General features: G+C 37.5%; 2 protein-coding genes across 2 annotated transcripts; both read right to left on the bottom strand.

The window, feature by feature from the left end:
• Window positions 1–463: 463 nt before the first annotated feature.
• LOC123306267 (DNA-directed RNA polymerase II subunit RPB1) lies at window positions 464–9,405 on the bottom strand. Its single transcript, XM_044888168.1, has 14 exons — window positions 9,277–9,405; window positions 8,506–8,775; window positions 8,216–8,366; window positions 6,908–7,069; window positions 6,536–6,827; window positions 5,972–6,193; window positions 5,738–5,869; window positions 5,417–5,669; window positions 4,829–5,291; window positions 4,469–4,767; window positions 3,913–4,305; window positions 3,358–3,855; window positions 1,910–3,272; window positions 464–1,782 (listed from the first exon to the last, which is right to left on the bottom strand). Exons 1-14 carry the CDS (start codon window positions 9,358–9,360, stop codon window positions 638–640), a joined length of 5,727 nt encoding a protein of 1,908 aa, XP_044744103.1. The 5' UTR covers window positions 9,361–9,405; the 3' UTR covers window positions 464–637.
• Window positions 9,406–9,829: 424 nt separating this feature from the next.
• Window positions 9,830–12,585, bottom strand: LOC123307418 (mitogen-activated protein kinase 15). Its single transcript, XM_044889710.1, has 5 exons — window positions 11,941–12,585; window positions 11,670–11,876; window positions 11,336–11,479; window positions 11,002–11,141; window positions 9,830–10,707 (listed from the first exon to the last, which is right to left on the bottom strand). The coding sequence occupies exons 1-5, from the start codon at window positions 12,216–12,218 to the stop codon at window positions 9,953–9,955; spliced, it is 1,524 nt and encodes a 507-aa protein (XP_044745645.1). The 5' UTR covers window positions 12,219–12,585; the 3' UTR covers window positions 9,830–9,952.
• Window positions 12,586–16,096: the final 3,511 nt, after the last annotated feature.

Genomic DNA, 16,096 nt, shown 5'->3' with positions numbered 1-16,096 from the left:
TATAAATTCTCTTACATTGAATATGTTCGCTACCGTCTGACGTATTGTGGATTTTAGAATATCAGGGTATGACTATTTCAATGAGCGGACCTGAATTCTAAATAGCACTTCCTGAAATCCTGTCTCTTTTTTCAATCACTTTCGGCATTTTCGTAATAAAAATTGATATTAGTTGTGGCAACGGCGTTATGACATTAACGACATTTCATTTGTGCCAACCTAACTTCGTTCTAGTTACAAAAACTTGAGAAAATTATTTCATGGCCAACCGACTGCTAAAATAAATTTGAATGAAGTATATGTTCCAAGTTTTAAACAGAGTTGTATTCAGCCAAAGTAACCAATTTTTCAAAAGTTGTGAATGAATATTTTTCACATTTCAATAAATTTACCCGCTCGAAAGAAAAATTGGTTCGGCGCCATTTATATAAACTAAAGAAGGTATTGAGAAAAAATTCGTGGAAACTGAAAATATCAATTATTTTATTGATAATAATCTACTTTACAGAGAATGAACAACCTATATACAATACAAAAAATGCTAATATTTTTCCATTATAAAAATACAGTCTTAATAATAAAAAATTATAACTGAAAGGTGATAACCCAATAATTTAATTCTAAGAATAACAGTTGTTTAATCATTATCTTGCCCAGGGCTAGTTGGAGAATAATTTGGAGATGATGGAGAATATCTGGGAGGTTGTGGAGAAAATGAAGGTGAAGCAGGAGAGTAACTAGGAGATGTGGGAGTATAGGTTGGAGAAGTGGGTGAATACTTAGTACTATGAGGAGAATACTGGGGAGATGTTGGGGAATAACCAGGTGAACTTGGGGAGTAACTTGGAGATGAAGGGGAATAGCGTGAGCTTGCAGTAGGTGTGTGCTGAGGACTGGATGGAGAATAACCTCGGGATGTTGGTGAATAATTTGGTGAAGTTGGGGAATATTGATGGCTTTCACCAGAGAATGACGGCGATGTTGGGGAATAGTTTGGTGATGAAGGAGAATATTTGGAAGAAGTAATGGAGTAATTTGGGGATGCTGGTGAATAATTGGGAGATGAAGGGGAATAATTTTGTGAAGCAGGAGTGTACCTTGGTGATGAGGGAGAATAACTTGGTGAAGTAGGTGAATAGTTTGGAGATGTCGGAGAATATGTGGGGGAAGTACCAGAGTACGACGGGGAAGTAGCGGAGTAAGAAGGAGAAGTAGGGGAATAGGAAGGAGATGCTGGGGAATAATTTGGAGTTGTGGGTGAGTAACGTGGAGAAGTTGGGGAATAATTTTGTGAAGTTGGAGAATATGAAGGGGATGTCGGAGAATATGAAGGGGACGTTGGAGAATACGATGGGGATGTTGGAGAATATGATGGGGAAGCTGCAGAAAAATTGGGAGAAGTTGGTGAATAAGATGGTGAAGTTGGTGAGTAACTGGGAGAGGAAGGCGAGTAACTGCTGGGAGATGTTGGAGAATAATTCGGAGAGGTGGGCGAGTAATTTGGACTAGTTGGACTGTAATTCGGACTAGTTGGTGAATAGGAATTAGGTGAATACCCTGGCGAAGCGACAGTTAATGACGGTGACATAGGTTGATATGCAGGGCTTGAAGGACTGTAAGATGGCGACTGGCCTCGAGGAGAGGTCAAATAAGGAGACATTGCTGGTGATTGACCACCAGACGGAGACCATGATCCATAACCCGGGGACATGCCAGAAGCATCAGATGCAGCTGATGGGGAGAATGATGGTCCTCCAGGTGTCATTCCACTTCCCATGAGGTCTGAAACAAAGCATTCAATTAGTAGTAGGTCATCAATAGATAGAGTTACTGAAAAAACAGGTCACACTGAGAAATAACAGATATTCTTTCATTTCAACTCCCCGATTACTTAATGAGAGATACTTACTGTGAGGCGACCAATTGCTACCACTGTAGGGTGTTGCTCCCTGATTCCATGGAGTCATAGCCACACCAGGACTCATGCTGGGTGTTGCGGCAGAATCAAAGAACATAGAGGAAGCCAATACATCTCCTCCTTGAGCCTGCGGAATCGGTATTCCATATTTACATTTCTCAGCGTCTAGCAATAGATCGAAACAACCAGTACCCATTCTGGGTAGCTGACCCAAAATTATATTTTCAGATACGCCTCTCATTGGATCTACCTCGGCATGTGATGCTGCGTCCATCAACACGTCCACTGTTTCTTCGAAGGAACATCTCATCAGAGCTCCTGTATCCTGTCTATTGATACCGTGACGTGTAATAGCCATGAGATGACCTTTGGCCGTCATAACGTCGCAAAGTAAGGCAAGATGGCGGTAATTTACGTAAAGACCATAGAACTGAAGTACAGCGTTCATTTCTTTTTCCACAGACTTTCTTACGGCTTCTATTCCAAGTACTGAGAATATTTCACAAATATCGTTCGAGTAAGTTCTTACAGGATCCACATCTCTTTCAGATAATACTTTCATCATACTAGTACCGTCAGTTTCTAACAACCATTCAGCAATAGCCTTAAATTCTCCCGTTTCTGTGATTACGATCCTTTTCTTTGCGTCTGTCTGTGGAAGATGCATGTACACCTTAGATATAGCTTCAATACCTTGCAACGTCATATCACTCAACATGTTGGCTTCGATACACCTCAAAAACATATCATCGTCCATTTTATCAACCTCTTCGTCTGCTGCTTCTCCGAACTTGCCATCATCACTATTCATAATACGTATACGCAAGACCAACTTTTCGGCGTTATCGTCGTTGAAAATACAGTTCAAATCGTCGCCGAAGCCTGCGTTGATCTTTTCAGCGATTTGCTCCATGGTTAACTTCTTGTCCGTCATCCTTTTTCTATCCAACTCTATACGTAGAAGCCACGGTGAGATCCTAGTCGGATCAAAGTCGGGCATTTCGTAGTAAACGTTCACGAATTCTTGATCCTCCGGAATTACCGTATTTTGGGGATCCGGATCGTAGTAGATCGCGGTGTTTGCTGTGACTTTTCTGAGGGTGGTATGTTCCAGTCTACATAGAACATTCTTGGCCTTTTCGGCATCTCTTGCAGCCGCTCCGGTTAAGAAGACGGTTAGAGAAGGAGCTTTCGGTTTTTTAGATATATTTATAATTTCCTTCAGACGAGGTACACCAAGCGTTACGTTTTTAGATGACACACCAGCAAAATGGAAAGTGTTTAGGGTCATCTGTGTGGCAGGTTCTCCCAGAGACTGGGCTGCCAAAGCTCCCACCATCTCTCCCGGATTTGCCTGAAAATTGAGAACAATAACAGTGACTTTCTACACTTAAGTGTGAATAATTTTGATAAAAATAAAAGCTGTGTGCTTTGCTCACCTGTGCCTGCTGGAACCTAGTTTCGATTTCTCCTATAAGCCACTCGAAGGCCTCTGTGCTAAGCCTGAATTCTTCAGATACGCATTTTGTACACAGAGTGGACCTAACAAGACATTGGAACAACAATGTGGCATTCTCGTTAGCCTGTACTGACAGCCTATCCTCACCAGCCACTATAACACATTTCTGAAGTAATTTTCTCACTCCTTGAATCACCTTCAACGGAGATAAGTCTGTCGGTGCTCTCTTATTTATGTGGAAAATTTTTTGTACATTCCAAATCATTCTTTGGAGATTGCATGGCAATACCACATTCGAATCACCGTTGGGGAAAATCTGTCTTAGCGCTTCTCGATCCTTTTGAAGTTGTTCCCATTCCAATTCGAGTTCTGCAATTACTTCTCCGGATCCCATGAGCTGTTTGATGACGTCTTCATTGAAAACCCTCCTGAGGTATCTTTCATTACTCGGATCAAACCTGTATTTCTTCTCGAAGGCCTGAAAAATATCATTTTATTTTCTCCACCCCAAAATCAATGAGATCAAAATATTTACCCTATTACTCAATTTGATAGTTGGAAGATTCTGAAACTCGACCATCTCACCGCATAAACCATCCTCTCCATAACGTAACTGAATGAGCTGTCCAACCGAATTTCTGACAGTACCGTCGTAATTCACCATGACGGACTCCATAGCCTTGATGAGACGTCTCTGGATGTAACCAGTTTCTGCGGTTTTTACGGCTGTATCGATAAGACCTTCACGACCACCCATGGCGTGGAAATAGAATTCTGACGGCGTGAGACCGGCAAGATACGAATTCTCGACGAATCCTCTGGATTCTGGACCGTAATCGTCTTTGATGAAATGCGGCAGGGTCCTTTTCCTGAAGCCAAAGGGTATACGTTTACCTTCTACGTTTTGTTGTCCTACACAGGCGATAACCTAGAAAAGAACAAGGATTAAAATTTGCTGACCAATTCATTTCAGGAATATTCGGTTCAAGATGTTTATTTTTACCAGATAGCAGAGTATGTTTAGTTGATATTCTTGTTTCTTTCAGAAAAGTATGAAAGAATGAAGAGTTTCATAGAAAAAAATGTCTTACCTGAGAAATGTTAATGTTTGAACCTTTGGAACCTGAGACGACCATAGCCTTCAAGTTGTTGTATTCTGTCAGAGATTTCTTGGCTGAACCTCCAGTTTTATCACGAGCGTCGTTCAGGATTCTGTTCACCTGATTTTCGAAAGTTTGCCTCAGCGTGTTACCCGGAGTGGGCTCCAACTCCATATTGTGAGCCTTTTGAATGACTTCTATGACATCCTCTTTGGCTTTTTTAATTGCCTTCTGGATTTCCAAATAGGTTTGAGGATCGGCAATTGTGTCACCGATACCGATACTGTGACCTAAAAGAAAATATCAAACGGTAACTTCAGACTATCAACACCAACAAAAATTTTAGCCTACCTTCCAAAAGCAGCCAATTGTTGACCACTGTCTGGATGTTACCGTAAAATCTTCCGCACACCTGATGCCCCAATTCCAACATACAGATGTGCAACAGTGAACCAGCGGAAGCTCCCAGAGTTTTCTTACATAAGATACCCATGATTAATTCCCCGTGCTCTACCATTACTTTGGTATCTCCGGGTGAAATCCACTTATAGGGACCATCGTCCTCGTCATCGGGGTGAGTGGAATGTGTTCGTATCATGTTGACATTGCCGGGAATGATGAGGGAGAAAATTTGTTTACCGGTCCATAGCGGTTTAGGTTTCAGAATGGCCGGTTTTGGCATTTTACCATCCCAAATAGGTAAAAACATGAGGATGTTCATCATCTGATCTAGTTCGATGAAAACGTCCCTTTTTGTCATTTTTCTGACGGCACATAAGGTATCTTGCACAATACCCATGACAGGTTTGTTACACTGAAATATGATTAATTGTCAATTTGGATACTACCATCTAACACTCTCGAGTTAATTCAAATTTCCATATTGGCTCCCCCACTATATCATATCCCTCCACCAGATGAAAATTTTAGGGTTATTACCTGAGGTGTGATGATCTGTCTGGGCGTAATATGCAAATTCTCAACTTCTGCTCTTGTTTCCATACTTTGCGGCACGTGCAGGTTCATTTCATCGCCGTCGAAATCGGCATTGTAGGGCGAGGTACAGGACAGGTTCATTCGAAACGTGGACCAGGGTAAGACTTTGACCCTGTGACCCATCATACTCATCTTGTGAAGGGTGGGCTGACGATTGAAAATGACCAAGTCACCGTCACGAATATGTCTTTCGACTCTGCAAAAAACGGACATTAGTTTCGATATAAAAATTTTAAAAAAATATTCAATTCTTGATCTACTCACTTATAGCCACACTGCAAATGGAGATCTGAAGATTTTGGGTGGAATCTAAGATCTATTCTCTCGCCATTATCTCTTATAATATATTTAGCGCCAGGGTATTGAGAGTTACCCCTATGGACAAGCTCCTGCATTCTGTGGAAAAAAATTTATTGGATGAGAAGCTTATAAACTCAGTTACAAAAAATTTGTCCAAATCAATGAAATCAGCATTGAAATATGGTCGAAAAAACTCACTGTTCAAAGTTGAAGGGTGTCACAAGTTCTGGAAACGTTAAATTTTGTGCTATACTTCTGGGCACACCTACTTGGTCGATTCTCAAGTTTGGATCTGGGGTGATAACAGTTCTGGCGGAGAAGTCCACTCGCTTACCCATAAGATTACCTCTAATTCTGCCTTCTTTTCCCTTTAATCTTGCCTTTACTGCCTTTAGGGGTTTACCTGACTTTTGCATAGCCCTGAAAATATCATCAATTGACCAACACGAAATTTTATTTTAGGAGAGCAGTTGACCAAAAGCCTTCACAGCTGACACCAAAAAAGTACTTTCATGGAATGAAATTTTCAACTTCAAGAATTTGAAAACACAAATGGTGTTGCTAATGTATTGTTTCGTAGAACAATGCAGAAATTTTGGTAGATTCCGTAAATTTTCGGTAAAAAACTTGAAACAGCCAAATAAATTCGGACTAAAATCAATATCCTGCATCAACCTTCAGAGGAGCGTGAATGTGTAAGATTTCACATTGATAGCTTAAAAGTTGAGCACAATCATTTTCCAACAAATTTTTTCTTCTTACCTTGGCATTCCAGGCATGTCATTATCTACAAACGTGGCAACATGAAACTGAAGCATTTTTATGTTTTCACTGATAACATGAGCAGCTGTACCAGCAGCTTCATTCTTCATAAGTTCGTTGTTTGCCTTGATAATATCGGCCAGTTTATGCGTCAAGTCATCTTGATTTCTTGCAGAACCATGCATAACAACAGCAGGTCTCACTGAAAGAGGCGGTACAGGTAAGCAAGTAACTATCATCCAATCTGGACGCGCAAATTTAGGATCCATTCCCAGTATGAAACATTCTTCATCTGAAAAAAAAAAAAGGATTTATATAAGAGTTGTTCTAAAATTACAATGCAAGTGTATAAAAAAGTGCAGCTCAACCTACCTGTAATATGTTTCAATATTTCCCATGCCCTCTCAGCTGTTAGTGGTTGCTTTTTTTCTTGGGAATCTTCATTGCCGTGTTTCCATTCGACAGTGAGATCAAGCCCTTGTCTTCTGATCATAGGTTGATATCTACCACACCCACCATGACCTTGTTTCTTATCTAAAAATTAACCAGACTAGTTTATTTTATGAAATCGTTTCTAAATTCAGAAAATTTGTCATTCTCAATATAACTTTTCTGAAAAAAATAACTCTTCAGTTTTCTCCTACTTTTAAAATTATTCAAAATGCTTCAATAAATTAGCTAGTCTAGCATCCTAGAATTACTATATTATTTTATACATTATATGATTTTCAAACTTTCATTACACCAAAGCTAAATCCTCCTAATTCTGAATGTCCCTGCCATGATGATATATGATTAAAGCAAAAATATTGCGAATTTCCTAATTTCAGTTTCAATAGTTTAGTGAATACTGGTAGATCTACCGTAGCAGTAGATATTTTTTATTGACATTGTTTAGTGGGGCAACAGCAAATCTCAGATCAAAATATATCAAACATGAAATAGAGCAATCACAGTTATGTGTTGAATGAAAAACAGGGAGACATCCAGAGGTATTTTCAAAAGAAATAAAATGTTTACAGCAATATATGTGCTGAGGTGGGTCATCTTTCTGCAAACCAACAGTAAACTGTTTGAACGATTTCTAAATAAAAACCACAGGAAAATCGATCCCTATATAAATCCCAGGCAACAATCAACACTGACAGAATTATGCAAAATATATGTGCCCAAAGATCTTCAATGTGTTACCCAGAAGGTTTCATTCTATAGGAAATATCAAAATATTGAAGAAAGAATTATTTCAATTTTTAGTGTATGATGAACCGTTTGATTCAGTAGAATATTAGGAATATATATTATGAATCTAAATCAGCATTAACTTCTTAATCTCAAGAATACGTATTTCCCATTATTGTAACACAATAGTTATAGGAATTAAATAAAAATTATTATTTTGCCCTTCAGTAGACACTTTCACAGGTAGGTAACTACATATTAGGAAGATTAGAATGTAGGATTACAAAATTAGTATATACTGATAATTTTCTTTATGTATTTTTCATCAATTTTAGACCTACAAAATGGGTCTATTGAATTATTGTTTTAAGTATTTTCTTTGGCTCCAATTTCTGTATCAAATTTCACAAATTCCTCACCAGTAATTTCTTGGAATAAACCTTTACATGTGAAATTTTCAGGGTGTGTTTTTTTTTAGAATTTAATTCAATATATTCTTACTTGGATTCTGCTCATCTCCTTCTTTGCCAACATCCATTTCATCACCTCCATCACAAATATTTTTACCCTTACAAAGGTCATAAACAAAAGCTAATCTCTTTCTAGGTTGTCCCTTTGATTTCATAACAACTTCTTTGATTTTTGGATTATTCTAAAATATCATTGAAATATTTACAATCAGGAAACTAGGTCAACAAATTCTGCAGACAGAAGCAGCTGACAGAATAAATGAATATGGTTTAAATTTAAACTTAAAAAATGTTATAATAAGAAAAAAACGATATACTTACTGGACTGACTAATAATTTACTGCAATAAAAACAAACACATCTTAAGATTTTAATCGTTTTTGTGAGAAATCCAACATGAAAAACAGGTTTTGCCAAATCTATATGCCCAAAGTGACCGGGACACTGAGTCTGATTCCCAGCACAAGTTTGACATCTGGACATCCTATCTATAACACCCTGTCGGGGATCCATAAGTCCCCCCAGTTTAGGGCGACCCGCTTCCATTGTTTCGGGGAAGCGGATGCCCCCTTCTGTAACTGACATACGACGCTGAAATAAAGAACTCAGATTAATGAACTATAAATGAAGTTAACAGAAAAATTTCAGCAACCCTCTGATTGAGGATAATAACTTACTCCATTTTATGAGAAATTTCTTTTAAAACTCTATAGGTAAATATCCATATCACCGAGTCAATGATGTGCTTTTAGTCGAAATACTAGAGTTTATTTCATCCAAAAATTATGCAGTGACCCAATATATTTATGCCATGACCCAGAATTGATTTTGGAGCCATTAAAATTTGATCACATTTTTATTTTCCAAAGTACCCTGTTTATGGGATTAGATTTTCAAATCTATTGGTTTTCAAATAAACATAAATACAAAATTTGAGAATTTGTCTCGATTTACGCAGAAGCAATGCGATTTGTTTGCAACAGCCATGAACGCTGTTGTGAAATGCGAGTAAAATTTTCACCACTCGCACACATTGTGATGGATATTAAAATTACATAAAATAAACACCGATATCCCAAATGTGATACTTACGATTTCATCTGGACTTAATATACTAAACTGCACTCTTTTAACCAATCTATGTGGAGCTTTACTATCGTTAGTATCGTTCGACATTTTGCCCCTAACGTAATGATTTCTTTCGACATTTGTCAATCTGAATGTCAAATGTCAAATTTTGGAAACATTTTAGCGGTTAAGAACATAGAAAGATGAGAGCACAGAGTAATAATGTTATTTTTCATTTCACATATTTCCACCAAAAAGTTTTCTTGATCCAAACTGAGCGCCACGTTCAGATTTTTCTTAAATGCATTCTTCGGTATTCATCACCGTTGATTGAAGTGTTGTGTATGTACTTCAATCAACGGCATCACCAACTGTTAAATCGTTGACGAGATCGCGGCGATAAAAAGATAAAAACAAATAACAAAGAGTTCCGTTCAATCTCTACGACGTGTTTTTGTAATTAATACATATTTGTTCCTCACCTGTAACCAAAATGAAGTTTTGTCAAGAGTAGTTTTTTCTTTTCTTCATTCTGCATTAATAAGGAAATCATAAAATATATACCTACTCATTGAAGATTTTTTCTCCACCGGTTTTATTGGCAAATCTTACACAAGTGCAAAAATATGTAAAACTCAGTTATATAGGACCAAAAAGTGATCTAAATAGAGATAAAATCCAAGCAATAGATATAAAATTATTATCTCAGTCCAGCTGCCTTAAGTTCCATCAAAGCACTTTGGCTTATTATACCATGGCTTCTGTTGTAACTGTTGAATCCATTATAAAGATGTTTGGTAGAGTCTACTTTCTTGTTTTTGCTCATCAGCTCACTTCTCGATTTAAGTTTTACCCTTGCGTTGCAGTCTCCTCCAGCCTGCATCTTAGATAGTTCTCTTGGAAAACTAATATTGCACTTCGTTAGAACTTTAGAATCTGACCTTATATTTCCTATGATGGGTTCTTTGGGAAAATTAGACATCTTTGGTTCAGATTGCGAAACGTACGACTTGTGCACTTCCTTGTAAAGATACCCTTTCAGATACCTTTCTGTACTCTTTGCCAACCTATAATTGACGTCGTTGCGATGCGCTGGTGGTGTCGTTAGGCGGGAAACTTTTATATTTTTCTGTCTCGGAGACGACATGAGTTCATACAGTTTATTCCTGTAGTCATCAACAGACAACCTTACGTCGTCATTGAAAGGGATCACTGCATTGGACTTCATGGATATTTCCTCAGAGGGGTCGTGGAATTTGGCCAAATAAGGGTGTTCTAGGGCTTCTCTGGCAGTCAGGCGGTTGTGTGGGTTGAAAACTAGAAGTTGCGATACGAGGTCCAGTGCGTTAGGATCGACGTTTGGTCCCACTATGGTTTCTAAGGGTGTTTTTTGGACAGAGGATGCGTTTTTGATCATTGATGAACCCACACCTGAGATGCACACAGCGTTGATGTCTGAAAAAAAGCGGTTGTCATAATGCGCTAAAGATTGATTCGTTTTTGGACGAGGCAGCAGCAAAGACTGTAACAACAATATTTCCTTGAAGTAATGAAGTGAAACATAGATAAAAAGTAAGGACTGAGCTAAAAAAATTGACAACTTCCAAAAATGATATGAAGATAAGCTACAAGGGCATTGCCTTTTTTTGTAGGTTTCGAAATCGAATATTTAGACGGAATTGGATTATTAGAAGAAAATGAGAATAATTGGAAATATTCATTTCTCTGTTCAATCATAGAGATACGCACCTCTCTGTGATGGGGTAGGAATGATCGCCATAATTTTTTCCACTTGATTCACCGTTGAGGTACCAGGAAATATTGGTTTTCCAGCTAGAATTTCCGCAAGGATACATCCCAAACTCCACATGTCGATACCCTTCGTATATCTGAAATCATTGCAATATGGGAGAAAATATTCACTGTATTGATGAGGATTTCCAAGATCGTAGACGACCTAGGGTTGTATTCAGAGATATATCTCTGGTTGTATTACATAAGATCTAATTTATCGATGGTTTGGTTAACTATTATGACCGATGTAATGTTCTTCCTAAGTGACTTAAGTTTTCTTGTATCTCACCTTCTGTTAGCAATGAGTATTTCAGGTGCCCTATACCACCTAGTCGCCACGTAGTCAGTCAGTGTTGGATCTCCAGCGCCACCCATATGCCCATCACCGTTATGTGTGATTGATCGAGCCAACCCAAAATCGGCAATCTTACATCTGAAAGAAAATTTATTTTTCTACTTCGGTGCGTTTTCAACTACTTCCCCACACTCATTCCAGTCTCGATTTTTCCGCACTAATTAATTAATGAAGGTGAAACGCTGATTTAGAAGATTGGGAGCTTAGGCAGTACCATATTTCGGGCAAATGAATTTCTGCTTTGTATTTCAGATTCAGATGAACTTACCTGCAAGAACTGTCCAGCAGAATATTACTCGGTTTCAAATCTCGATGAATAACGTTGCCGGAATGAATGTATTTGATGGCTTTCAACAGCTGATACATTATGTACTTCTTGTGAATATCCTTCAAAATGTTTCCCTTTTTGATTATATTATGCAAGTCGGTTTCCATATATTCAAAACCCAAATATATGTCCCGATCATTGGCAGCTCTGGAAAAAATCGATGCCCCATGTATATATATCGTATCTTTTGCTCAAAATATTTCTCACTCACCTATGTATGCTATGTAAATCTATAATGTTGGGATGTCCCCTAAAAGTCCTCAAAAAAATTATTTCCCTGAAAGTGCGCTGGGCATCAGTCTGATTCCTGAAAGCATCAAAGATTTTTTTCACAGCGACTATTTCCTTCGTCTTCCTGTTCTTTGCCTTCCATACTATTCCGTAGGCCCCCTTTCCGAGACCCTTCTGAATCTCATAAACTCTCGAAATGTGGTCATCTATTTCTGACATTTTGTCACAATCTTTCATGCTCTCTTTTCCTTGTGGCATTTTGAGAAAGTTGTTATAAAATTACAGATGAGGGGTAAACTTCTTATCTACATTGAAAATACATATTTTCAAGAATCGATAGGGTGTCACTGTGACAAATAAACTGTCCTTAATGATCATAGGATATCCTTGATCTAGTTCTTTTTAGTTCATTGTCGTCTACTGCATTCTTCACCTACTTACTCGGTTCTTAATTTTAAAATTTTGTCCCTCATTCCCGTTCACGAACTCAAACAGTGTGATTGTCGAGGGCTGATTCCTTCCGCGTTACCATGCATTGATTTGTAGTAGAAAAAACATCGTTTGTTTGGTCATTAGAAGGGCGAATTCACCCGGTATTATGTTTTTGTTTATCGAGAACATTTCTTGCGTGTGTCACCATGGGAACCTTCGATAACTGATCATATTGGTTCCCTTAAATGTCGATTTCCTGTCCCCTTTCGTATTTTGAATTTTCCCCTTGAAGCGCCATCTGATGCTCACTAATAGAAATACTGAATTAATCCATTCAGACATCTAGGAGCGATAGCGGCAAGCTCTGGATCTTTAAGAAGCAGAATTATTTTTTCCGGAGCTGACATGAACAGAAATCTGTATCGTTATTTAGAAATTATATCCTTAACTACATAGATGGCGCTGCAATATTTGAAACAGTAAGCTTCAACTGATTGAATATATAAGAAATAGTTACAATTCTTCCTTATAGATGGCGACGCAATATGCGTTTCAATCATTAAACGTAGTTTTTTCATTGAAACCTGCATCAATGAAGGTGCGTGACCTGTTCACAACAATTTCTATTTTTCCTGAAACCCCTTGACAATTTCGGAAAGCGTCTTTCAGAGTCCATTCATTGCTAGAAAGAAATAGCCTCTCTAAAATTTTGAAAGGAACAATTAAGAAACTAATGGGTCGAACTAGAATCAGAAGAATCCTTTCCACGTTTTAAAATTCCTATGACTTTTGCCTTCGGGACTCGACCTGAAAATTGCCAGAATTTAGAATGTTATTATAAAAAGATAACAACCTAGACAAAGCCCTTTTGCCTAAATGCTTGAATAACCCAGGATTTATTTTTATTTCAATAACGTGTTTTAATCAAAACGATTAATTCAAATACTTATTACTACCCAAACCTAATTATATCTATAAGTATAGTTGAGTATCATATATTTGATAATATTACTATTATAACCCACTGATCCTACGTTGTAAACCCATAGACCTCTGTCTGGTACAATTTGACAAATGGCTTTAACCTGGTGATGACAGATTTACAGTTGTAGGTCTCGGTGTCGGCAGGTTGAAACATTTCTCGACAAAAAGAGGTCTACGAGAGACCCCACTGGCATCTTTTTAAAATCGAACTGGAAAATCAAGATTCGTTACAGTAGCTACTCATTCGGTGCTTCGGATTGATTTTTCCAGAAGCAATAAACATTCGTAAACTAAATATTTGTATTGGACAGTAGGGCGAGACGAAATCATGATTTCATACTGAACGACGTTAACTGACTTGTTTGCAATTTGCACAGCGGGGCAGACCGCTATTGGTACAATAAACAGAAAACAGAAGAACTGAATAGGCAGATGAAAGTATTGGTCGAGACTGGGAAGCTGCAGTCTATACAGTCAATAGAGTGTAAGCACAGTAGTACCAGTACCTACCTACATCTACAATTTTTATAGAGTGTCAGGATTTAACATTTAACATAGATTTATTTTAGGGGGTGATTCTATAGGTTAAAATATGAAGAACTTCATATCAACTAGGTCCCAAAATGCATTCTACCTTCGATAGAGCCTTTGCAACAAGACCTCGAAAATCCAGTAAATCTGCGATAGCCTTTTTTTCTTCGGTTTTGAGTTATTAGCAAAAAATGAGATTTTGACGATTTCGAAAAGTTCTCAGAACATTTTTGTCTTTGAAGTTACAGATCTGAAACATACACCTTCTACAGGCACTTTTTTACGTAGAATTCAATGAAGAGCTCGAAAATTTTTTTAATTTCGAATCATTTGGCACTTTCGTTCTTTTATTTAAACGCAAACTTTTATTGAAACTGTTATTTTTGAATTGGAAAAAATTATTTTGTCAGTATATTCTACGTATAAAAGTGCCTAAGGAGGTTCAAGTTTCAGATCTTTAACTTCAAAGACGAAAAAGTTATGAGAACTTTTCGAAATCGTCAAAATCCCATTTTTTGCTAATAACTCAATAATGAAGATTCGTAGAAGGCTACTTTTCACCAATCTTTTTTCCTCTGAAAATGAGCTAGAGAATGTGTCATCTGTTTTCCTTAAGCGCTCATAGTTCTCGAGATCCCCTCAGTAGACAACGAATTTTGCCCACAAAACTCCCACACAATTTTTGTCCTTTATTGATATCATCTAAACTCCTATTATATTTTTCAAGGTAAACGATGGCTTGGTTAGAATGCATATCATCGAAAAAATCACATAGTTCCCCGAGAAATAGGCTCCGTTATTTAGAAGTTCTTAAAAGTTGGTGGAAATAAAATCTGGCATTTTACGCCCATTTAACTGAAAATTCTCATAAATTCTGAAAAACTGTTATGTACATCAGAAAGTATCACTACTCATCAGTTATCTTCAGCAGTTAATTTCTTGACATGGCTCTCAAAAATCCAAGGAGAGTTTCCAGAAAAAATGAATACCTGCCTAACCAAACAGAGAGATTTTTGCTGGGGTTGAATTCAGACATTCGGAACAGTCCTGACCTGGTCTTTCACCAGTATAATCTATAATTAAACCAAGTTATCATGATAGTTTTGGGTACTATGAAAAAATATCTACAGTGTGTCAATTGAGAAGGTATACCATCCTTTATATTTTGGCCTCCAAGCTAAATCAGAAAAAAAACAAAGAGAAGTAAAGTTTGGTCGTAGGAGGACACGGAACAGAATACGTATCACGTTTCTATCTATGGTTATTTTTATTGAGAGAAAAACGACTGACTATCGAAAAATTTCCAAAAAGATGGAATCAATTAAATAATCGTCAAGATCGAACGGCTGCATCGAGCTCCATAAATTCTTCAGATTTATAACTAAGTAGAAGAGATGCTCTTTCAAAGCAACGTGCTCCAATCAATTTGTATCAACTCTGTAAGCGTGCGATGAGAGCAGCTCCTAAAATCTTAAATGGGAAGGGGGGTTGAGTGATACCTTGTTTTAAAGGATCTTCGATTGCCTTTTCAGAAATACCATATACTTGATTTTTTTTGTTAGTGATTCAGGAAAAAAAAGGAGTTAGCATTAGTTACGATAGCAAGAGTTGCAATGAAACATGGAAATAATGAAAAATTTCTTAATATAATTTTCAAAATGTTCATTATTCTGTAAACAAAAATATAACCTATTTCTAAATTCGGCTCCTACGTTTTGAGAAATTTTAACTAGAACTTTTCGGCCTTCTGTGCGTATTCTTACTTTCAATTCTTCTATATCTCGGGGATGTGGTTTATAAGCATAACCGACTTTAAATGCCCCCAGAGGAAGACATCTAAAGATGTCAAGTTTGGAAAACGAGGTGGCCATTCATACCATTTCTCTTGGAAATGATCTGTGAGAGATAACCTCACTAAATTTAAAATCATATTTCACTCCATTCAGTGAGTCAATGTTTCACAGATTATTTCCAAGAGAAATGAGAGGCTCCGCACACTTGACACATTTACCTTTGAAGCAAGGTCTCTTTGCTATTATCATATTTAATATTTTACAGGTTGCTATCATCACGCTCATGCACAGGTTAGATACAAATTGATTGGAATGTCCCCCTACAAACCAAACTTTTTGCATATTTTCTGATTTTGCATGGGAGCTGAGATACTAAGGCTGGTACCTTTTCGAATT

The sequence above is a fragment of the Coccinella septempunctata genome, chromosome 2 (assembly GCF_907165205.1).
Source record: "Coccinella septempunctata chromosome 2, icCocSept1.1, whole genome shotgun sequence".
NCBI classification, from domain to species: Eukaryota; Metazoa; Arthropoda; class Insecta; order Coleoptera; family Coccinellidae; genus Coccinella; species Coccinella septempunctata.
The sequence above is the reverse complement of the archived record's forward strand: the minus strand, read 5'-3'. Positions and strand labels throughout refer to the sequence as shown.

Bases quoted from the DNA above. Each gene is read 5' to 3' on its own strand.
- LOC123306267 (XM_044888168.1), bottom strand. From the start codon at position 9,360: ATGTCGAACGATACTAACGATAGTAAAGCTCCACATAGATTGGTTAAA. The intron at 8,776-9,276 runs GTAAGTATCACA...TCTTTATTTCAG, and splicing joins TATTAAGTCCAGATGAAATC to CGTCGTATGTCAGTTACAGA. The intron at 5,870-5,971 runs GTGAGTTTTTTC...TTTTTTCCACAG, and splicing joins ACACCCTTCAACTTTGAACA to AATGCAGGAGCTTGTCCATA.
- LOC123307418 (XM_044889710.1), bottom strand. From the start codon at position 12,218: ATGCCACAAGGAAAAGAGAGCATGAAAGATTGTGACAAAATGTCAGAA. The intron at 11,480-11,669 runs GTAAGTTCATCT...ATTTTCTTTCAG, and splicing joins CTGCTGGACAGTTCTTGCAG to ATGTAAGATTGCCGATTTTG. The intron at 10,708-11,001 runs GTGCGTATCTCT...GCTTTTTTTCAG, and splicing joins TCCTACCCCATCACAGAGAG to ACATCAACGCTGTGTGCATC.